The sequence below is a fragment of the Lytechinus pictus genome, chromosome 8, assembly GCF_037042905.1.
Source record: "Lytechinus pictus isolate F3 Inbred chromosome 8, Lp3.0, whole genome shotgun sequence".
NCBI classification, from domain to species: domain Eukaryota; kingdom Metazoa; phylum Echinodermata; class Echinoidea; order Temnopleuroida; family Toxopneustidae; genus Lytechinus; species Lytechinus pictus.
In genome coordinates this window covers 9826114-9846684 of record NC_087252.1, presented here as the reverse complement: position 1 = coordinate 9846684, position 20571 = coordinate 9826114, and the positions used below count along the sequence as shown (strand labels likewise).

Genomic DNA, 20571 nt, shown 5'->3' with positions numbered 1-20571 from the left:
TCATGTTTGAAGTACTTTAGTAATAGTTGGTGTTACTTAATCTTATGTACTTTTGTTTTGTTTGAAGTTTTGTTTCGTTTGAAAAAAAAAATGGAATTAGATTTTAAAACTTAAATCTTTAAAGAAGGCAATATATTCACCCCAAGCATAAGCATGCCAGTTTGTTACTTACAGGTAATGACCTGCCAAAACCATTAACATTACTAATCACCCATTCGGTGAGCTTCGATATACGTCATAGCAGTGATACTATATTTCGCTAGTACTAATTTCTTTTCATGGCTGTTCTCATTTAAAAAAATAGTTCCACCAACCAAACTAATTATAGAGGACATCAGCGGTGTTTGTACCTCCATTAACTCGGGCCTAATTCTGTATATTACCAATAACCAACGTCGAAGTCTGAACTGCTCTGTGCCCTCCCCATCTCATCCACATGCAACTATCACGTGGTTCGTAAGTGACGTCACTAAATCGATTATTTATAATCAGAGAAACTTGCAAGCAACTAGTAATACGTCATTGATGACATCATCAAGGCAGGTCGATTTGATTCCCACCCTCGACGACGACAGTAAAATTTTTTCATGTTTAGCCGAGCACCCGGGGCTGGCAAATAATCTTCAAGTCTATATTACCTTGAGAGTTGGAGGTAAGTGTCAAAGCTTTTTATCTTTATTGGATCGGCTTGTGATCAAAATGTATTATTCAACGTTCTTGCAAAAAGGCATATAGAAGTTTTACTAAAGAGATATGCAGGGGAACCTTTCATGAAGGGACCATTTCATAGGGAATCAAGAAAAGTTGTCAAGATCTGATATCGCGTCGGACAAACATGTTGATAAAACGCTTCACTGGTGATTCTCTCTGTGGCCACATCAGAAAGGAATTTTCGCACGTATTGATCATCGAATGTCAGCGCTCATTACACGATATGATAGCCCGTCTCTCTTTTTCTCAAAGGGGTGATGTGGGGACAAAATTGGAGGGGAGAACAACATTGCTAATTTCGAGAAGATAAACTAATGGTCGGTTTTTAATAATACAGTTAGTTTTTCTTAAAATATGCATACATGTAGAAAGTTACACCCCTGGCGTACCATTTACATCCACTTTATATCCCCGGTTAACTCGCACACATAATTTCCCTGAACGGTCGAAGTTAGTGGTAACCAAATCAAAATAGCCGACTATAAAATCAGGGAATCTATCACCCCTTGGATACAAAATAAGACAATACTGGATTTTGTTAAATGATTAATTTCCATATAGACTAATGAATAAAATGACACGATCACATGGTATCCTTTCATTCCATGTTCGCAGATTTACCTGATAAACCAACCAACGTTGCCGTTCTGAAGCATTCTGTCACCACATCTTCCTTCACAATCATTTGGCAAAGTACATCTTCAAATGAGTATCCAGAAACATTTACCGTGAAGTGTTGCACTGTCCTCAATTGCACTAAGATATCCAATGTCACGCAGCCGAGACTGGCAATCGCCCATCTTTGGCCATCGACAGTCTACAGAGTAACTATAATGAGCAGGAATGCATTTGGTACTGGCAAAATCAGCGACCCTACTAAAATAGTAACAAAACGTAAGGATTCCCGAATATAATAGATACCTATCTAAATAAAAGTAATCCCAACCTAGGGAGTTATTTCATACATACCATGTACATAAAAAAAGAACTTGACACCTTTCAAATCTCCAATTTGCGGAAAACATATGTCATGACCATATCGTCATTACTAACCCATCAAAAAGTACCGCAACTCAAATTTGAGCGTTAATAAATGTTTTATTGTGCCCTTATCATTATGTAAAAATTGTATCATTGGAAAGCATGAATACTCCTGTTTACAATCGTGTGTCATTTGTAACGCTAATGCACAGACATTATACATTATACATGGTTATCTTTTCTGGCATGTCTGGGTTAGTAGAAATTTAAACATTCTTTACATTAAAAATGCTGAAATGTAATATCAAATTAGGAGTGAAAAAATAAATGTATTTATTGTGTATTTTTATCTTTCAGCATTGGCTCCGTCGGAACTAGGTGAGTAAGGAAAGATCAGATTTAAATGGGGTTTTTTTGTACCTACGGGGGGGGGGGGGGCAGCGGGCCAGTCTGCCCCCCCCCCCCCCAACGAGTCACAACTCATGCAAATGACGTATCTCCCCCCCCCCCCCCCTGACAAGCTTGAAGACCTTTTTTTCTGGTACGAAATCCTTTATTTAATATGATTGAAGACCTTTTTTGTCAAATTTTAATTTTAATTCAATTTAGGTTGAGCATGTTAAGGGTCGGTTCGTAATGTCATCATGTAAAGCATAAACATGATACGTACCGGTCTTAAAATCTTCTTTTACTTTGAGATACTTTTTGTGAAGATAAACATACTTCAACAAGTTATACACTTTTCGAAATGAATATTCCTACTTTGAATATTGGAATATTTGTAATATAATACTTGTAGAGTTATACACTTTTTTTAAATGAATTGGGTTGACTACTTTAATATTTATCAATTTATTTATTTTATTTATGTTTTTCAATTCATATATTACATGCATTACGTCAATATGCGATCCACGGAATCAGGTATAAAGGCTGTATATGACACCATAGAGAACCGAGTGGATATAACTCGGCCTGATACCTGGAATGGCCCACTGCCATTTGGTCTCTGCTTTCAACTGGTAAATGCCACCACCACTACAGACGAAATCGACCCAAGGTTGAGAATCGACTGTGTTGGTGTTGGGGGAGCTGTCCCAATCCCTACTGGCTGGTCAGTGGGTAATATCAAAGTGCGAAGTGTTCATCATGGCCTCTTCAGCTTGCCATCTGATATTCATTACAATGAAGGTAATTATTTGTCTCGTTTCTTTTTAAACTTTTTGTGTAATGATGTTGACTGTAAAACTTTGTTTCTTAAAGGTCAGGTCCATCCCAGAAAGATGTTGACTTAAATAAGAAAAAAAAATAAACAAGAACAAGACAACAAAAAAAATCAGTAAAATCGGATGCAAAAAAAATTAAAAAAATTACACTATAAAAAAACGAAGTGCTATTTTTTTTTTTATCTTAAAGAGCTTGTATAGTAACTGCACTTCGGAGTGCTAATTTGTCTAGTTCAAATTCGAACGAAAAAAATCAGCTCCCCGAAGAGCAGTCACTATACACGCTCTTTAAGAGCTAATTGACCTCTTCGTGTGTTTTTAGAGTGTATGACATTTTAAAGTTTCGTTTATCATTTACAATATATATGCATAACTCAGTGATATGCAAATGAGTGTCATGATCAGTGATATCCTACACTTACTATTTATTGTGTTTCTTATTATCTGAATTATAAAATATTTAGTTTCTTAGCGATGTGACAATAAGGATCATCTATTGAACCATAACATGTTAAACAATGGTAACTGTAACTGTATTTCATATAATACAGTTCAAAATAAATAGTGATTTGGTGACGTCATCGGTTACCTCATTTGCAGACCAACCAGAATGTGCAAAACTGTTTTGAGATTTTTTTTTATTGAAAATTAATTTTTTTGTTGGGATGGACTTGTCATTTAAAAAGCCAATATTAAACCATTTCATGTGTGTCATCTAAAAGGCATGGATTTTGTCAAGGATTGCTCTTGCTAGGGGTGTCTCTTCTTTATAGGATGTGATGCATTTTAACTTTGGTGGGAAACAAAATCAAAGTTAAAAGAGTACTAATATCAATATGGGCGCGACGTGGTCTAGTGGTTCTGACTCTCGCCCGAACAGAGGGTCGTGGGTTCGAATCCTGGCCGTGGCGTGTTTTCCTTCAGCAAGAAATTTATCCACACTGTGCTGTACTTAACCCAGGTGAGATAACTGGGTATCGACAGGAAATAATTACTCAAAAAGCTGTGTGCACCTGAATCGGTAGGCTAGCTTAGCCGGGTAACAACATTAGCAGGGACCGCTGGGAGAGCAGTTTTCGGAACTGAAGTGGCTACCTCGTTTGCCCCTTTTCTTATATGAAAATTATCTATAAAATGATAAATTACAGTTGCTATCCTACCTGAGAACGAAATCATGAAATTAGTGTGAATTTCTACAACTGCCGCTTTAATAACACCTCAAATTACTCATATAAAGTGATATTTAGATTACATATATTAAAAAACGTGTTTGTATCACAAAGATATTAAAATCTATTTCTCAGACACCAAGAGTTAGTGCCCTCCCTCCCCCCCCCCCCCCATAGAAAAAATTGTTTTTTACTGAAAATGTCCCTTTCACCAGTAATAATAGATATAATAATGATAATAATAATGTTAATAAAAAAATGAATAGAGAAACGCACTTTAAAATCAAAATTTCTCAAACAATCAAGGTATTAGGGAAAAAACATTAAAAGGTAGGTGGATGATTGCTCAATCCGACTTGTCTTCCCTTTTCAACAGATAATGACCAACTTGCAGCCCCCTATAACGCTTCAGTTGTGGAATCCTCAATAACAGCTACCTCTTTCTCAATATCATGGGAGAGCAACGCGGCGTCGGGAGAAATGTTTAAAACGTTCACAGTGACATTTTGTCTAGTCAATGATACCGTAGAATGTACGACCATCTCCGAAGTAACACAGACACATCTCACGATCGCAGGGCTTCGGCCGTCTACGACATACCTAGTCACCGTGAAGAGTCAGAATGCTCTCGGGGTCAGCAAAGACAGCGAGATCATTCAAATATCCACCTCCGACCAGGAGAGTAAGTAGACGTCAATGCATTTCTGGTATTCTGGGGTACACTGTTACTTTTTTAATAACACACTGTGTTTCTAACCAGTTGATTTGTCCAAAGTAATTAACATCAATGATTTCATCATCTGGGGACCGTTTCATCAACATTTTTGTCCAAAAAGTTGTCAGATCTGACAACTTTCCTTGATTCTGATTGGCAGAAAAGCACTTTTGATATGGTATCTGTCGGATAAAATGGGACTTTGTCGAATAAAACGTCCGAAAAGTCCTTTCATGAAACGCCCAAAGGTGTTATGAAGTATCGTATGTTGTTGAATTGCAGAAATTGAATTATATCTTTAATTTAGTTTTCCCAATAGAAAATTCATTACAAGCTTATTTTTTATCTAAATAGGGCGGTTTCGAATCAGTATTAAGTGGAAGCGGTTCAATACCTTAACAGGCGAACGTAAATTTAATTGTACGTAACTATAAAGATGTTGTACAGATGATTTTTTTTTTAAACTCTAAAAGAAGGTCTAAATACGAACATCGGATGATCCAGAATTTGGTTGATCTTCAATTTCATTTTCTCCAGAAGAATGTTACTGCTTGTGATCTATTGTAATATCCAAACTGACAAGTACTTCGATATGGACATTCCGTTATAAACAGAATAATCTCATACATTTGGTATAGTTAACAAAGAGCAAAGTAGTATTTTTTATATCATCGATTCGGACAATAGGCCTACGTGTGTGTGTGTGTGTGTGTTTGAGTTTTGTCAGACGTGTATCAATCAGATATGATTATTTACGTCTGGGACCGACCTTTAACGTCACCATCCGAAAGACGTGACCAGGGCTCGAACCTCTGCATCAATTTGTAACTTCCCCACAGCTTGGATTACAGGCGCACGCCACAACGCCTACGTGGTACATCCGGCCTGTTATAAACAGAATAATCTCATACATTTGGTATAGTTAACAAAGAGCAAAGTAGTATTTTCATATCATCGATTCAGACAGTAGGCCTACGTGGCACATCCGGCCTATGACCCCCCCCCCCCCCCCCGCTCTGATTTTTCAGGAGATTTTTTATAACAACAATTATACTGATTATAACATTTATAAGGCGCTTCATACAGATGTTTCTAGTTTTCTGATAATTAATTTGGTTATTAAATAGTTACCGGGATTATAAGAACAAAACTGTAACCAATAAATGAATGAATTACAAAATTTTAGTAAAAAAAATAAATGCATACATTTTTTTTTTGCTTGTTAATTTTTTTCCTGGAACAAAATGCAACCCCATTAAAAAAAAAAAAACAGGATCCGCCCGTGGATTCGTAGTATGAGAAATTAAAACTTTCCTGCTTAAACCCGTGGGTGTCTACTTTAGCACACATCTGAGCCCCGCCTTGCAAAGAGTTACGGTGTATCTCCTTTTGTAAACAAAAATAAGCACACTGAATTCTCAAGAAAACGAATGTAGGAATATATTACATCATATCTCTAAAATATTTCGAAGAAACATGCATTTTAGATGCTGACATTGCTGGCTTTCCATTATTGTGGTTGATTGTATCATGGACCTATGATTGTATCAATTGCTACTATTTTTTAGACCGGATCCTGGTAAACTATGTCACAGAGAAAATGTATTGATCAATGACAAATTGCTTCTAAACAGAACTAAACTTTGGTTATGCTTACATGTCATGTAACGACTAATAATTAATTTACGATTCAAACTTTCATTCTAAATCTCCAGATGATGCAGTTAATACTCCTGCATTTGTTGGCCAACATTTAACCGCCCCCATCAGTGCCTGTGTCGCTGTCCTTGCAGCTTTGATTGCTTTTACGATGTGTTTGAAGATGAAGAAAAAAAGGGGTAGGAGAAATCTTATGTCTTTTCACCCACACTCTTGCACGCGAAATAAAGGTGAAGTCAATTGCAGGCAAAATACTGTACCTTCAATTGCAGATCCATCAGCTTTCTGTTTGGTTTTCTATCTCCATGATCTCCGCTTCTTTTGGGAATGAGCCAATTGCAAGAAATTAGTCGTAACGATATTGGAAAATATTAGGGGTATGGTATCAAGCATGCTAAAAAATGATTGCTTTCAAGGGTGTCGTTGGCTGTCAGAGTTATACTTTTTTATTAGCTGCCGAATACGTGCAATATGATAGAAAAGCTTAGTACGAGATCCTTGAAAAAGTTTTGATGTATGACTGATGCAAATTTTTAATTCAAATTGGAGCGCCTCACTTAGCTGTGATAATCAGTTTTCTCACCCAAACTTAAAATTGTGATATTTTGTCTCTTACAACCATTTCCATATTTCTGGAAGCCCATCCGCTTTACTTCCAATATGCAAACATTTCTCATGATCTATAATTAAAGCATATATTATATTAGGCGTAATATATTTACTTTGTCATGTAAAGCGTGTGTCTCAAAATATTTTGTTAATGTAATCCGGGAATGGATAAATGAAATAGTGGAGCGTTGTGGCCCAGTGGATTAGTCTTCGGACTTTGAAACAGAGGGTTGTGGGTTTGAATCCCAGCCATGGCGTAATTTCCTTCAGCGAGAAACTGATCCACAGTGTGCTGCACTCAACCCAGGTGAGGTAAATGGGTATACCGGTAGGAATTAATTCCTTAAAAAGCTGTGTGCGCTATGAACGCCTAGCTTAGCCGGGTAATATATGAGCGCCTTGAGCACCTAACAAGGTGGATATGTGCGCAATATAAATACCCTATATCATTATTATAATTATTAGTTTAATCTTATATACAACGATTTGAAATTTACTTGGCATATATTCTATCGATGGAACCTATGGTATTTTCGTTAAAGAATTCGATGCATTTTTCATGAATCAAGAGAATAAAAGTTAATATATGATAATATCGTTTTAATTAAAGCGAGAATATAATTTCATTGAGTCAAATATACTATATTCCTTAGGAACCGATTCGAAACAATTTTCAATGTGTTATATGGATCGGTGTATAGCCATACAAGTATGGGAATTAAAAAAAAATCATGACTGCAATTCAATGGCAAACATTATCTAACCCTCTATATGAAAATTTGATCAGTGGATATTAAAATTTTGTTTGTGATACAACACCTAACAGAAACTGTAAGTGTGCAACAGAAAATGCGTAAATATATGCATACAAATTGTTAGAGCCGAGAACTTATTGGGTTTTTCTTTTATCCCTAGATCGTGCAAGAAGATTGAAAACTTTTAACAAGACGCCCTTGTCGACAGCTCCATCCCAGTCACAAAAGGCGACGATTGACAACGGTGTCGCATCGGAAGTTGAAGTAAATATTAATTCTCTAGTCTGTGTGTATATCAGTTAGGCCTATATAACACTAATGCATAAAATCATTATCACTACCGCTATCATCATCGTTATCTACCCATAATCATCATAGTTAAAACCCGATTTTAGGAGCAAGCCAAGATATAATTTCAAAAGTGAATAACATCCATACAATATTTTTCATCGATATTTTCACAGCGCGTCAATGATCCCGAATACGAATCCGTGCCTGAAGATCAACTAGGACAGCAAGAAGATCCGGAGAAAGATGATGTCACCATCCATCATACATACGCAGATTTTGATTGTTCAGAGGAAGACATTGAAGAAAAAGAAGAATCCTCCGTCCGCTACTCGAAGCATATCCTTAAGACTGAAGACAAAAGTGGTTTTGTCGCTGAGACCGAATACACCACAGAACAGATGTAAAGATCTGAAGCGATACTATAACTTCTTTGACATATGCGTAGTCATGACTTATTATGAAATATTTCATATTATGCATGTGAAATGAGCTGATGCTTATTCCTATTACGATCAAAAGAGAGAATACAGAATACAGCCAACTTCACTTCGGGAAAGATCGAAAAAATTAACGTCCGTTTCAGAAAGAGTAGACCACTCTATGTTGCAACAAACTTACAAAACAGACATGTTGCCAAGTAGCATTTTTTTCTAAACCTTAATTAAAAAAGAAGAAAATAGCCCAAAGACCTTTTCTTACTTCATCTGTTTCTTTTTTATTTTAGTCTTGTTATACATGCAGTCCCACAAATATACTTCTAGATCTTTAGGAGTTAATTTTTAGAATTTTAATTTGACTGGTGAAAAATCCCAATGAATTCCAGAACAAATTAGCAAAGAAGAGGCTGATGCTGTTATTTTATTTTTGTTCATGTGCATTTATTACAGGAAATTTCCATTGGTCGTTTTTATTCTATTTTCTGCTCCAAGAATGTAAAATATATGATTTACCCTTAAATTAATGTATTGAATATTCGTTGCTGCAAACTATTTGTTTAAAGGAAGAAAATAATCACATGTAGGTCTATAAATGTCTGTTTTCGTTAAATTCCGTATTATAAAAGATAAATTGCCCATTCGTCTACTGCCAACGCGTCCACTTTAATTTAGTCTGATGCCATTCCGTCCATTAGCAATTTGTCTAACAAACCATTTGGTCCAATAATCACTTCTTTAAATCACCATTTCGTCTTATAACCAGTTGGTCTAATATTCGTTTCATGTTTATTCGTTTTTGCACAATTAACACTTAGTCCAAATATACCAAATGGTATATGGACTAAATGGTTATTGGACCAATTGGGTATTACGTAATGGTATATTGACGGATTAGCAAGTAGACCATGTGGATAGTGAACGAACTGATGGTAGACCAAATGATAGTAGACGAGTTGGCAATTGAACGAATTGGCATTCGAAGAATTGGAAATAAACCGTAGGAAATAGTAGGAAAGGAACTAATAGTTGTGCCATCATTATTCTGTCATCTTGACAGGCAGAGTTTTTTTTTACAAAATAATTTTGAAGAAAGAATTAACCTTTTAAAAAATAGAAATGTATATAATATATGTATGTATATTGCCAAAACAGAAACAAATAAATATATATAGCCATGTTGTACTTGGGAGTGTAATTAGATACATTATCCACCTGGGCTAACTATAGCCTCTTGTCGAGACCCTGTCGGCTGCTTTCCGAGCGAACATGGCGAAGCAAGGGAGAGGGCGAAGCAGAGCGCCGCGAGACAGGCCTAACTCGCTTCGCGAATTAAGAAATCCCTCGCTTCGCACGGCAAGCAGCCGCCAGGGTCTCGACAAGAGGCTAGGATAACTATAGCACATTGGATTGGTCATATAGTCAAAGTCTAGAATATCATGCCCCGTTTACAGATTTTCTACCAAAAGATTTTTCTCATCTAAACATTTTTCGTATAACCAAGAGGATAAACATAACGAAATTAGTTGCAATGTCAAGAGTAAAGGGGGTATAGTTTAGCTCTTAAACTCAATGCGTTTGTAGTAAATCTTAAATTTCGTGTACATAATATTTATCAAGATTATAATTCCTCACCGTGTGAACTTAATTCTAAAAATATAGGGGTAATTATTTATAATGCATAAGTTTTCCACTTGCAATAAAACAAACATGTATTGTTTATATCTTTATGGTTGTTACATAATTAGAAAAGTAATTGCAATCCTGTATAATTACAATTCATATTTGTAAATACTGTAATAAGGTTTAGAAGCTTTATTTGATGCACTTTCTATTTTTATTCTATTTCTATTAATTAATAAATCAAATGTCAAATTTCCTTTTAAATCCGTAAATTCGAAGGTCAAATCCACTCAAACAACAAGTTGATCCCCCAATAAAGATAAATATGTGACAAACATGTAGCACTGAAAATTGAAAAATTCCTAGCATCTTTTATCTTCACTTTTTCACACAACTTCATATCGTCTACTTGTGAACACATTTTGTGCTACCGTAATGTTTGCAATGGAGAAGAATCCAATCCGGTTTTGTATGACACAATTCCCATGCGTGGCGCATTTGTTTCTCATTTCCTAAGGGTTAGCACCATCTGCAATGAGGAAGAAAAAGTATGACACCAAAGCTCGTAAACAGGGAACCATCATATACATGTGTATTAGAGTTTTAAAAATGGAAATATTTGTTTTATCTTATTGTGTAAAAACATTTTTCCTAAATTGCTTCTTTGTACAATAAAGTGATAATATCAATAAAGTGATGCAAACTTTCTTTTCAAATATGCTCAGCTAAACTTATTTGCTGATGCCAATTAAATGCTTCTACATTCATGACATTATCTATGTGACTGCTTGAAGTTACTTTTAACTGTTTTGCCCGCATGGACAGAAACCCTTCGGTGGATCGTTAGTTTAGGTACAACCTTAGGAGGGGCTTTGGATGGATTGCGCCAATTCAACTCACAATTTTTACGATATTTTTTATTGGTTTATTGTAAAGAAAAGTTTTGTGTACAATGCACAAAAGCTTCTTGCCGACTTTCCTAGTAAAACTTTATCTTTTATACAGACACATTTATTAGTAGGCCCGGTGTTACACATACAAGCACACACACCCTCACACATTTACCCACACGCACGCATATCGTGTAGACGAAGGAAAGAGCTGTGGAGTGTTTCATCGACATTTTCATCCGACAAGTTGTCAGATCTGACAACTTTCCTTGATTATGGCATAGAAGCATTGTTACTATGTGGTAACTCTAGGATACAACAGGACTTGTCGGATGAAGTCCTTTCATGAAACGCACTCCAGGTGCCAAAAGCTTGTATCAAAGTATGGCAATCTTGTACCCGTCTCTCACACTCAAGTGACACAGAGTGAGAGATACGAGTTTAGAAGTATAGTTTCATCAATTGCATCATAAAAGTGTAATTGTAAATGGACCTTAATGACACGGAAAAAACTATGAAAGAAATAGTTTCAGGTCTAAGTCGTATTTCACCTTTTTTTGTATGTGCTAGAATTTTTTTTCGCTTTTATTTTTGTTTATTTACCGTTTAGAGTCTCTAAGAATGATTCGCGATCCATTTGAGCCTTTCCATTGAAGCTGAATTTTCCTTCGCTGATCTTCGGAAAAGAACCCTAGAAAGGATAACAATAAAAAAGAAAGCAAAAACAATTTATTGTAACATTTATTTTGAGTATTAAATTGAACCTGGGACGTGATAAAACGAAAGTCCTTACCAACGAACGCGTGTATATATATCTACGCATAGTTTGTGGATTTTTTTCGTAGGCTTTGTTCTATCATATTCCTCTCTCATCTCTCTTAGGGCTGGATCTAGGACTAGCCAGGGGGAAAGGAGGCACTCCCCCCCCCCCCCCCCAATAAAAAATCGAAAACTGACAAGGAGTATCCTCCTCTACAAATTGCCATGGTAAAAGCTAATGCTGCACAATATCTGCTAGCCACTCCTAATGGTACGAAACACATTTGTTAATCTTTGATAACAATGGGCATACTGCATAAGGATGCAAAAAGAGAGAAAGAAAAACAATGATATCAATAAATACCAACCAGTTCAGTTAAAAGTAAATCACCTTCGTTTATAAGTACATTTGTTCTAACGTAAAACAAAAAAAAAATTATAAAGAGAGAGAAAAAAATCAGTTTTAGAAAATCTGACTGAAAACCTGAATTGATGTTGCTGCATCTTTAAGTGTTGACAGAAGCTCCTCTATTTCATCCATCGAACGTATTGATAGATCCGTCAGGTTTGGCATGAAGCAGAGCGATACAGCAAGGGACTCTAATGAGACGGATGAGGGAAAATCGATCCCTTTCAGTTTGAGTATTGCAACCTGTATATTTAAACCAGTGATTCAAAATAAATGTTTAATGATCATGAATATTAAACTTTATATAAATATATATGTGTGTGTGGGAGGGTGTGTGAGGGTGTTTGTGTCTATGTATAATATGTGTGTGAGGGTGGGTGTGTGAGAGAGAGAGTGTGTGTGGGGGTGAGTAGGGGTGATAGGGTGTGTGTGTGTGTGTGTATATATATATATACATATATATATACATGTATATATATATATATATATATATATATATATATATATATATATATATATATATATATATGTGCATGTAAATAATATTATTGCGATAAAGTGGTTAACCATAGATCCACGGCCTAAACAAGAAGTTTGGACAACGGCAAAACAGATGGACAGTGAGATTAATCTGCAAAACGAAAGATTCAATTCAAACTGTTTTCACAGTGAGACGGTATATTTGAATGCATATTTTTAATATTTCTATAACATTACCTAATACCAAGAAAAAATAATTTGAATTCCATACCGAGTCAAAGAACATTGTTTTCCCTCAGCCAAAGAAGTGTCCATAATTATGAATTACATTTTAAGGTTAAGTATTTCACTCAATTGAAATATAAGTGACGCTCTGTAATGAATGTGGTTATTCAAGCGTTTACAAGAACTAAGGAATGTACATAATTATTCATAAATGTTTGAGAAAAATACCTTTAGAATGTTATTCCATCAAGTGTACAATTGACCAAAATAATATTCTTGGCACCTTTGAAATGTCTTATTTAGCCCTGGTGATAACCGGAAGGCATTGATTAGCCTGATTGTTATGTTAAAAATGTTTATTTTAATAAGAATACTCTTTCATTATTATTCGTCTTTAAGGCGGTAATACTTTGATCTGTTTGTATTAAATTGTGATATACAGTCATATAAACCAGAGGGTGGACCAATGTCATACAAGCTGGCTAATTATACCCCCCCCCCCTTCCTATGCTCATACAGAGTATTGATAATTCATACTCTCTAACAAAATAATTATTCGTATTAATCGTTTACTGTTAAATTATTCTAGAACAATTTATATCACCTGTGAATGTGTGGTTGTGTATAAAGGTATCTTATCAATAGTAATGCCTGATTCTAGATTATTTTTTTCACAAAAGACCACGTTTAAAGGAATTTCCATCTCTTGCTTTCCCTTTCTTTTGTCTTATTCCTATTTCTTTCCCTTTTCTCATCCTTTTCCTCTCCTCTCTCCTCTTTCTTCCTAATCTTTCACTCCCCTAATTTTCATTGGTGACACTTTTTAAATTAAATTATCGTCTTTGGTAGTTCCTTATGATACATTTCTTTTTCATCTGTATGAATTTGTATTGTATTTCAATATTTATAATGTTTACTTTATATTTTGTTATGTTTCTATTAATATAAACATTCACACATTTCAGTCTTTGACTGCTTGTGATTGAATTTTGATAGTTTTTATTGCAATACAAAATATCCGATATATATAATACCTTAATGGATGCTCCTTTGGCCTTCATCGCAGTGCAGAATTCCTCAGTTACATCCGTATCCTGAATTGATAGGTCCTTTAGGTGTGGCATGGAGCAAAGTGATTCTACTAGGTTTTCAGATGAGGTCAGCGTTGGCAATTCAATTGAATGAAGACTGAGAGTTCTTACCTTTACATACACAACAGACATAATGGAAAGAGTTTCATACACTGCTTGAATTCTCCCTGAATTATTCCATATAATTGAATTATGTTTACTTTCCAATCAACAATCCATATATTCATATGAATTTTGTGTCACTTCCGTGCCTCACATATTCTTAATTTGTATTTTTTCTGATTATATTTCAAGGTTGAATGGAGTTCACTAGCGTATCCAGCATCAAGTATGTCAACAAATAGTATAAGCCCTGTGAACAAGCCAAATAGAATCACTATTACCCCCAGATAATTGGGCCCCTGAAATGCTTTGTAGGATCTGATGCTAGATACGCGCCTGGAGTTAAACCTTTATCGTTTTCTGATTTGATTTTAGTCTACCTTTAGTGAGTATTTACAATTAAATCAATATTTTAATGTGAACCATTGTAAAATCGTTGTGTAATTCAGCCTTTGGCTACAAGGAAAGTTTTAAAGTATCCGTAAACATTATCAGTATTATTATAGCAATAAAGCACAGTGGTTCACAATGCACTGAGATGAATTGAGTATGAGTAACGCTATTTGATATTATTTTCGATAGCGTCGACCTAGGTAGTTAAAAAGCACATTTCACGGTGAATGATTGGTAGTAATCCTTAAATGAAACATATACTAGCATGCATTTTACTATACCTGTTCTACGTTATTAACTTACGATAAAACCTACTTCTGATAATCGAGCTCTTCAATAGTATGTCATCGCTTGCAGGGCAAACCAGAAAAAGTGCATGCAAAAGAAATTACTGGGATTAAAGTGTAAATCAAATATTCAGAATCAATAATATAAACACTAAAAACTAATTTTATTAAAGATTTCAAAGTTGAAATTCGAAGTTATTTAATAAGAAAATGTAATCAGAAGAGACTTGATTTAAAACAGGTCTCAAAGGTTCTTTCAATCCTTTAGTTCATGTTTCGTTAATTTATCTATGTATATTTGTGTATGTGACTTTTCTAAAAACTATTGTTAATATCATATGAACAAATAAAGTCCCTCTTACGAGGGTGAAAGAGAGAAAAAAAAATAACACTAGATAAGCATTATCTACTCAATTGTAACAAAATAGCATCAGTGTGTTAAATAGAAATCGAAACAAATTCTACATTTTTTTTTTCTTTTTTCTAGGGGATGTATTGGGTTGGGAAGAGAAAATTATGGTTACCAGCTTTTAAAGTTCTTTCGAAGTTTGAAATTCAATACATTTAAAGTCATCAAAAATATCAAAACAAAATGTCACACTTTGATTAATATCTAACTCGGTCAATACAAACAAAATAATAATTATTATGAATAGTGTGTAGAAAGAAATGTAATAGAAGTGTATTCATCATTGATCTCCTTTATGTCCCTGTAAACGTAAAGCTGAGTAAATGGAGGGATCCGCCAAAACTCAGAACTTATTGACCGTCGATCCCTCACATTCTTGAATTTGATACCTGAAGAGATAATGCATTGGTTTTCAATGATGAACAAAACTCCTCCATATGTGTCATCCAATGGATCGCTAGGCTGCTCAGCTTTGGCATTGAACACAATGATTGTGCAAGATACTTGGAAGAGTCTGATGTGGGAAAATGTAGACCTTGAAGATTCAGAGTTTGAACCTGTGTGGTATGTTAACAGTAAAATATCACTATTTTTTCTTGCAAACCGCAAGGCCAAACAGTAAGTCTCAAATCACAGATTTGTGCATTTCTGGGGAGCGTTTTATGAAAGGACTTGTCGGACGTTTTATCCGACAAGTCCCATTTTATCCGACAGTTACCATAGTAACAGTACCTCTCAGCCAATCAACATCAGAGAAAGATGTCAGATCTGACAACTTGTCGGAGGAAAATGTTGATGAAACACTCCCCAGGTGTTACTTTCATACATGGGAGAATTTTATTACATCTTTATTACACATTTGATAAAAGTTGATCGTAAGTTACGCCCCTTTTCACAATTATTGGTGGTGCGACTGCTTACACCCGTTGGGATCGTACGAGCTGTATAATTATTCTTATGGTGAATTGGCTTAGAGAATAGAGGTAACTTCATTTCGATTGTAAATAACGGGTAAATTAAAATCTGTCGTTAGCGTCCTTTTTCATTCTTCTTTCCGCACTTACATCTTTTTAAAAGTTTTTCTGCACTCTATTTTCACATATGTTACTAACAGTATCTGAACGATCACAGGAACCCCCCTTTCTATTACTCCATCTGACTGCAATTTCCCTCATGCGTATTCAACACCAAGAGACAAAATATATTACATTTTTATACCCAGACAAGACAGAAGATTACAGGACATTCACTACGTACCTTTGATGCTGCATCCGACATTATCTCGTAGAACATTTCGGAAATGATAGCCACCGCCCGTTACGAGAAGCCCCCCATTCACCTGTAATGTCGATGCCTTTGCATCCTTACCTGTAAGTTCGATGCACTCGTGTTCAATCTAGTGTAGAACTTCTCCTCCTTAACACCTCCATCTAGTGTCAGAATGGTCAGCCTTTCCATGGAACACAAAGCTCTCACAAGTTGGCATGATGAGTCTGGTGTTATAGACTTCACAGTACCAATCCAGAGTCGACGAACCTGCTTGCACCAACATTTTGTTTTGGACGATCACAAAGCCCACTTTGATGTTTACATCTAGAGTATTGGTATACAATGCCTTTATGTGTATGAATCTTCATACTTCCAAGTTCAATTCAAAAGTAATATGTACAGGTGCAAAGTAAAATAACAAAATGATGTTGACTGGCTAGAGGATTTGATGGAATATATATAGGAGTGCCAGTGTGCATATTACGTGTGTTGGTATCATTATCTCACGTGAATGTGTTTATTCGATTTTGACATCTAGTTCGGGATACTGTGAAGTAAATTTTGTTTGTATTATCCAGATTATTCTGTAGATACCTAAACTTTATTTACTTTTTCTTACACAAACACCCAAAAGAGCATACACACTTTTACTTCGTGATTATTTTACTCACCGAGGACTTCCATCCTTTTTCAGCAAGAACAGCATAGAAGTTATCGTGAAAGGATACCACGCCTAGTTTAACGTAGTTTAGAGAGGGCGCTGTACATATTATCTCTGCCACATCACAAAAGAATGCTTTTATATGTAGTAAACAAAGGGAGTTTCAGTACAAACTATTACATGGGGTAGTGTATACAAAAGAGAAGCTCTTCCAATTTGGTTTTGAGTCAGACAATTTTTGTTCTTTTTGTAAACAACAGGTAGAAACATACCAACATTTATTTTTAGATTGTTTAAAGGTTAAACAGTTATGGAAGGAGGTCATCAAAAAGCTTCATTTAAAGGAAGTTAGGATTGATGATTGGAAAACAATTTTCATCGGTCTATCTGGTAAATGTGTGAGAATACATGCAATAAACTGTATAATCTTTCTGCTAAAACATATAATTTTTATTTCCAGAGAAAAGGGCGAACCACCGTCCGTACAAAAAACAACAGATATGATTAAAGGTTACAGAAAAGAAGAATATAATATAGCCAAGAAAACAGGGAATTTGGGAGTACACTTAAGAAAATGGGAACAAATTGGTGCATTTCTTTGACTTATCATTTATCGTATTCTATTTTTTTTTTTTTTTTTTCAATGATACAAAGTTACAGATCGACAGACCAGAACGGATGTGCTACCTGTTGTATGATGTGTGTGCGTGAGGGTTTTTGTGTACGTGTATGTGTGTGAGGGTGCGTGGGTGTGTGAAAGATTATATATATGTAATCTTCCTCTAAAAGGAGCATAGAGTTTCATGAAAAAAGTAGTTTATTTGATTTGACATAATTTTGATATAAAAAAAAAATATTGAAATAATTTTATGCTATATTATGTACTTTTTGGGGAAGAGTTATAAGAGTTTTTTTTTTTTTCACATAAAAAAAAAAAATGCTTCACATTGTCATAGAAGAGAAATGTGGCAGTTTAATTTCATTTGTAATCATTTTAAAAATATTTGTAATCTCATTGATATTGATATATTTATTTGTTTGATTGTTTATTGATTGTATACATGCAAAGAATCTTTATTTATATGAATTGTGATTGTCAACTTATTGATTTGAAAGAGGAAGAAAATAAAATATTATTCAAAAAAAAAAAAAAATCACTCGATAGGCCGACGCTGTCTCCACATTCTCTACTTACAAAGAGGGTGGCCTTGAAACAGATCCATGTGGAAATGTAAAGCGGTAAATTAACAGTATGAAGATTTCAAAAGTAATACAGGTGAGTCCACAAAATAAATTGATATATCCAAACAAAATGACCCTAAAAATTTGCCTTTATGATTAACCAAACATACTTTATTCAACATTCTTCCGAATCAATTGAAATCCTGTTTATAATCTTTAAGAAATTACAAATGTCATAGCATTACATTTTTGAAAGCTGATGGTTTCCGAAGCAGTGTGAGAAATTATGCAGTAGCATTGGCAACTCTTTTCATTTAAAACGCTTGCAAAATAAATTGGGATAGAAAATATTGGTAGGCGGAGCTTGAATAAAAGATCCCCAGAGCTACTTCCTGTACGATTATCACCGAGGTCAACCTGTGGTGCCAGCGTTGCACACAAACTGTCGCTAGCGATTTTGTTTTAGCAAGTTCAACAAATCTGTGAAATTAATTCATGAAGGACGTATGCATAGTACACGCCGGCGACAATTTTTGCTGCAACAAACATATCTGTGGCTTGCCGGGATGAAGACGAGGAGTGAAGTTCGAGTTCTGACGTCTATGAAAGATCGTTTCTCCTATACAACATCGCTACTCAGAACTCCCGACATCGTCACTGTAATCATTCCACCATTCATCACTCCTTTTCTCTTAACTAAACACCCATACCAGTGAGCCACAAGCGTGTTCTACATAACACATGCAATCCGTCAAAGGCGCCCGTGCACATTTTGTTTAAATTTAAAACAAGTGGAACTTGGACAATTCTTCTCCCGGGACTATACCTTGTCTTGGTGGAGGGGCTTTCAATGAAACAATCATGTTGGCGGCGGTGCAACTCCCTGGTAGGTTTATCAATGCCGAATTGGTATATGGGGAGAGAGCAGACAAAATTCAGTTCACTGGTCCTCCAGGTTTGAAGTTGGGAAATCGATTGATTCTCCATTCCTGTGAAAAAGAACTTATCACGGGAACCAGATGCACTTTTGAGGTAAATAACCAAGGTTTGTGGAGTAGTGACTTGCCAGGTCGCAGAGGACGATAACATCACGTTTCAGAATGACCAGAGTATTATGACATCGATGGGTCAAATCAGCAAGGAAGCTCATCGATTGAAACAGCCATTAAAAAGCCTAAATGAAGGAGTATCACCTCGATGTGATGCGGATCAGTGATTGTCGTTGGACTGGTTTTGTAAAGTTAAACTTCGAATGGGTGAGACGGCCATATCTAGAAGAGAAAATGGACGTTGGAATTCGACCTTGGATATGTCATGTCTTCAGAAAGCAAGATAGCCGTCAATGTTACACTGCTTTAATATGGAAACCAGAATGAAAACAAATATCAAAAGAAACAAAAAGAGGTAGACCAAAAACAACATGGAAAAGAACTGTAAAGTAGGAGAGAAATACCTAGAGATGGATGAGTTTAAATGAGGCCCGGAGTTGTGCTAGAGAAAGACAAAAAAATGGAAAGAAAGCGTAGAGGTCGAATGTGCCAAAGGGCACAAATGGAGTGGTAGTAGTAGTAGTAGTAGTATAGTAGTAGTAGTAGTAGTAGTAGTAGTAGTAGTAGTAGTAATATAAAAAAAGTATTAGTAGTATTAGTAGTAGTAGTAGAAGTAGTAATATAAAAAAAAAAGTATTAGTAGTATTAGTAGTATTAGTAGTAGTAGTAGTAGTAGTAGTAGTAGTAGTAGTAGTAGTAGTAGTAGTAGTAGTAGTAGTAGTAGTATCAGAAGCAGTAACGCCCAATGTCAGTCTGGCGTGCATTACCCTTTCAATATATAGAGTAAGTCAGAAAAAATATCACATCAGATTGAAGTTGTTTTGTTTGAAGTATGAACAATTAATCGTCGATCTTTTGTCCTGATTCTCCCTGCCCATTTTGGTATCATTATCATGTGGATCTTTGCATTCATGACTGGCTACGAGACAATCTCCAGAAGATATTAAAATCTCGGTTGCGCCAATTTGCCGGGTGAAGAATGAAAAAAAGGTGTTCAAAAAGTACATGTAATTGCGCCGCACGCACACACGCACAAGCGCACACACGCCCTCACGCTTTGCACATCACTCTCGCACAAACACATTTACCCACGCACTCATCCACACTCACATCATCTCATGAGTTATATCTTTCGGTGATCAACAATTAAGTAACTGTTCTATTGTAAAACTACCTTCAAGATGGAATTCCT

The 20571-nt window shown here is 35.5% G+C and overlaps 1 protein-coding gene and 1 long non-coding RNA gene across 2 annotated transcripts; one reads left to right on the top strand and one right to left on the bottom strand.

Annotated features, from left to right (window-relative positions):
* Positions 1–1326: 1326 nt before the first annotated feature.
* LOC129267254 (uncharacterized) lies at positions 1327–2883 on the top strand. The gene is made up of 3 exons (XR_010294279.1): positions 1327–1605; positions 2050–2070; positions 2617–2883. It is a non-coding gene; the product is annotated as an uncharacterized LOC129267254 (long non-coding RNA).
* A 7520-nt stretch (positions 2884–10403) lies between these two features.
* LOC129266824 (uncharacterized) lies at positions 10404–15662 on the bottom strand. Its single transcript, XM_064103075.1, has 4 exons — positions 13971–15662; positions 12307–12474; positions 11667–11754; positions 10404–10702 (listed from the first exon to the last, which is right to left on the bottom strand). The coding sequence occupies exons 1-4, from the start codon at positions 14157–14159 to the stop codon at positions 10686–10688; spliced, it is 462 nt and encodes a 153-aa protein (XP_063959145.1). The 5' UTR covers positions 14160–15662; the 3' UTR covers positions 10404–10685.
* Between the last annotated feature and the right edge of the window lie 4909 nt (positions 15663–20571).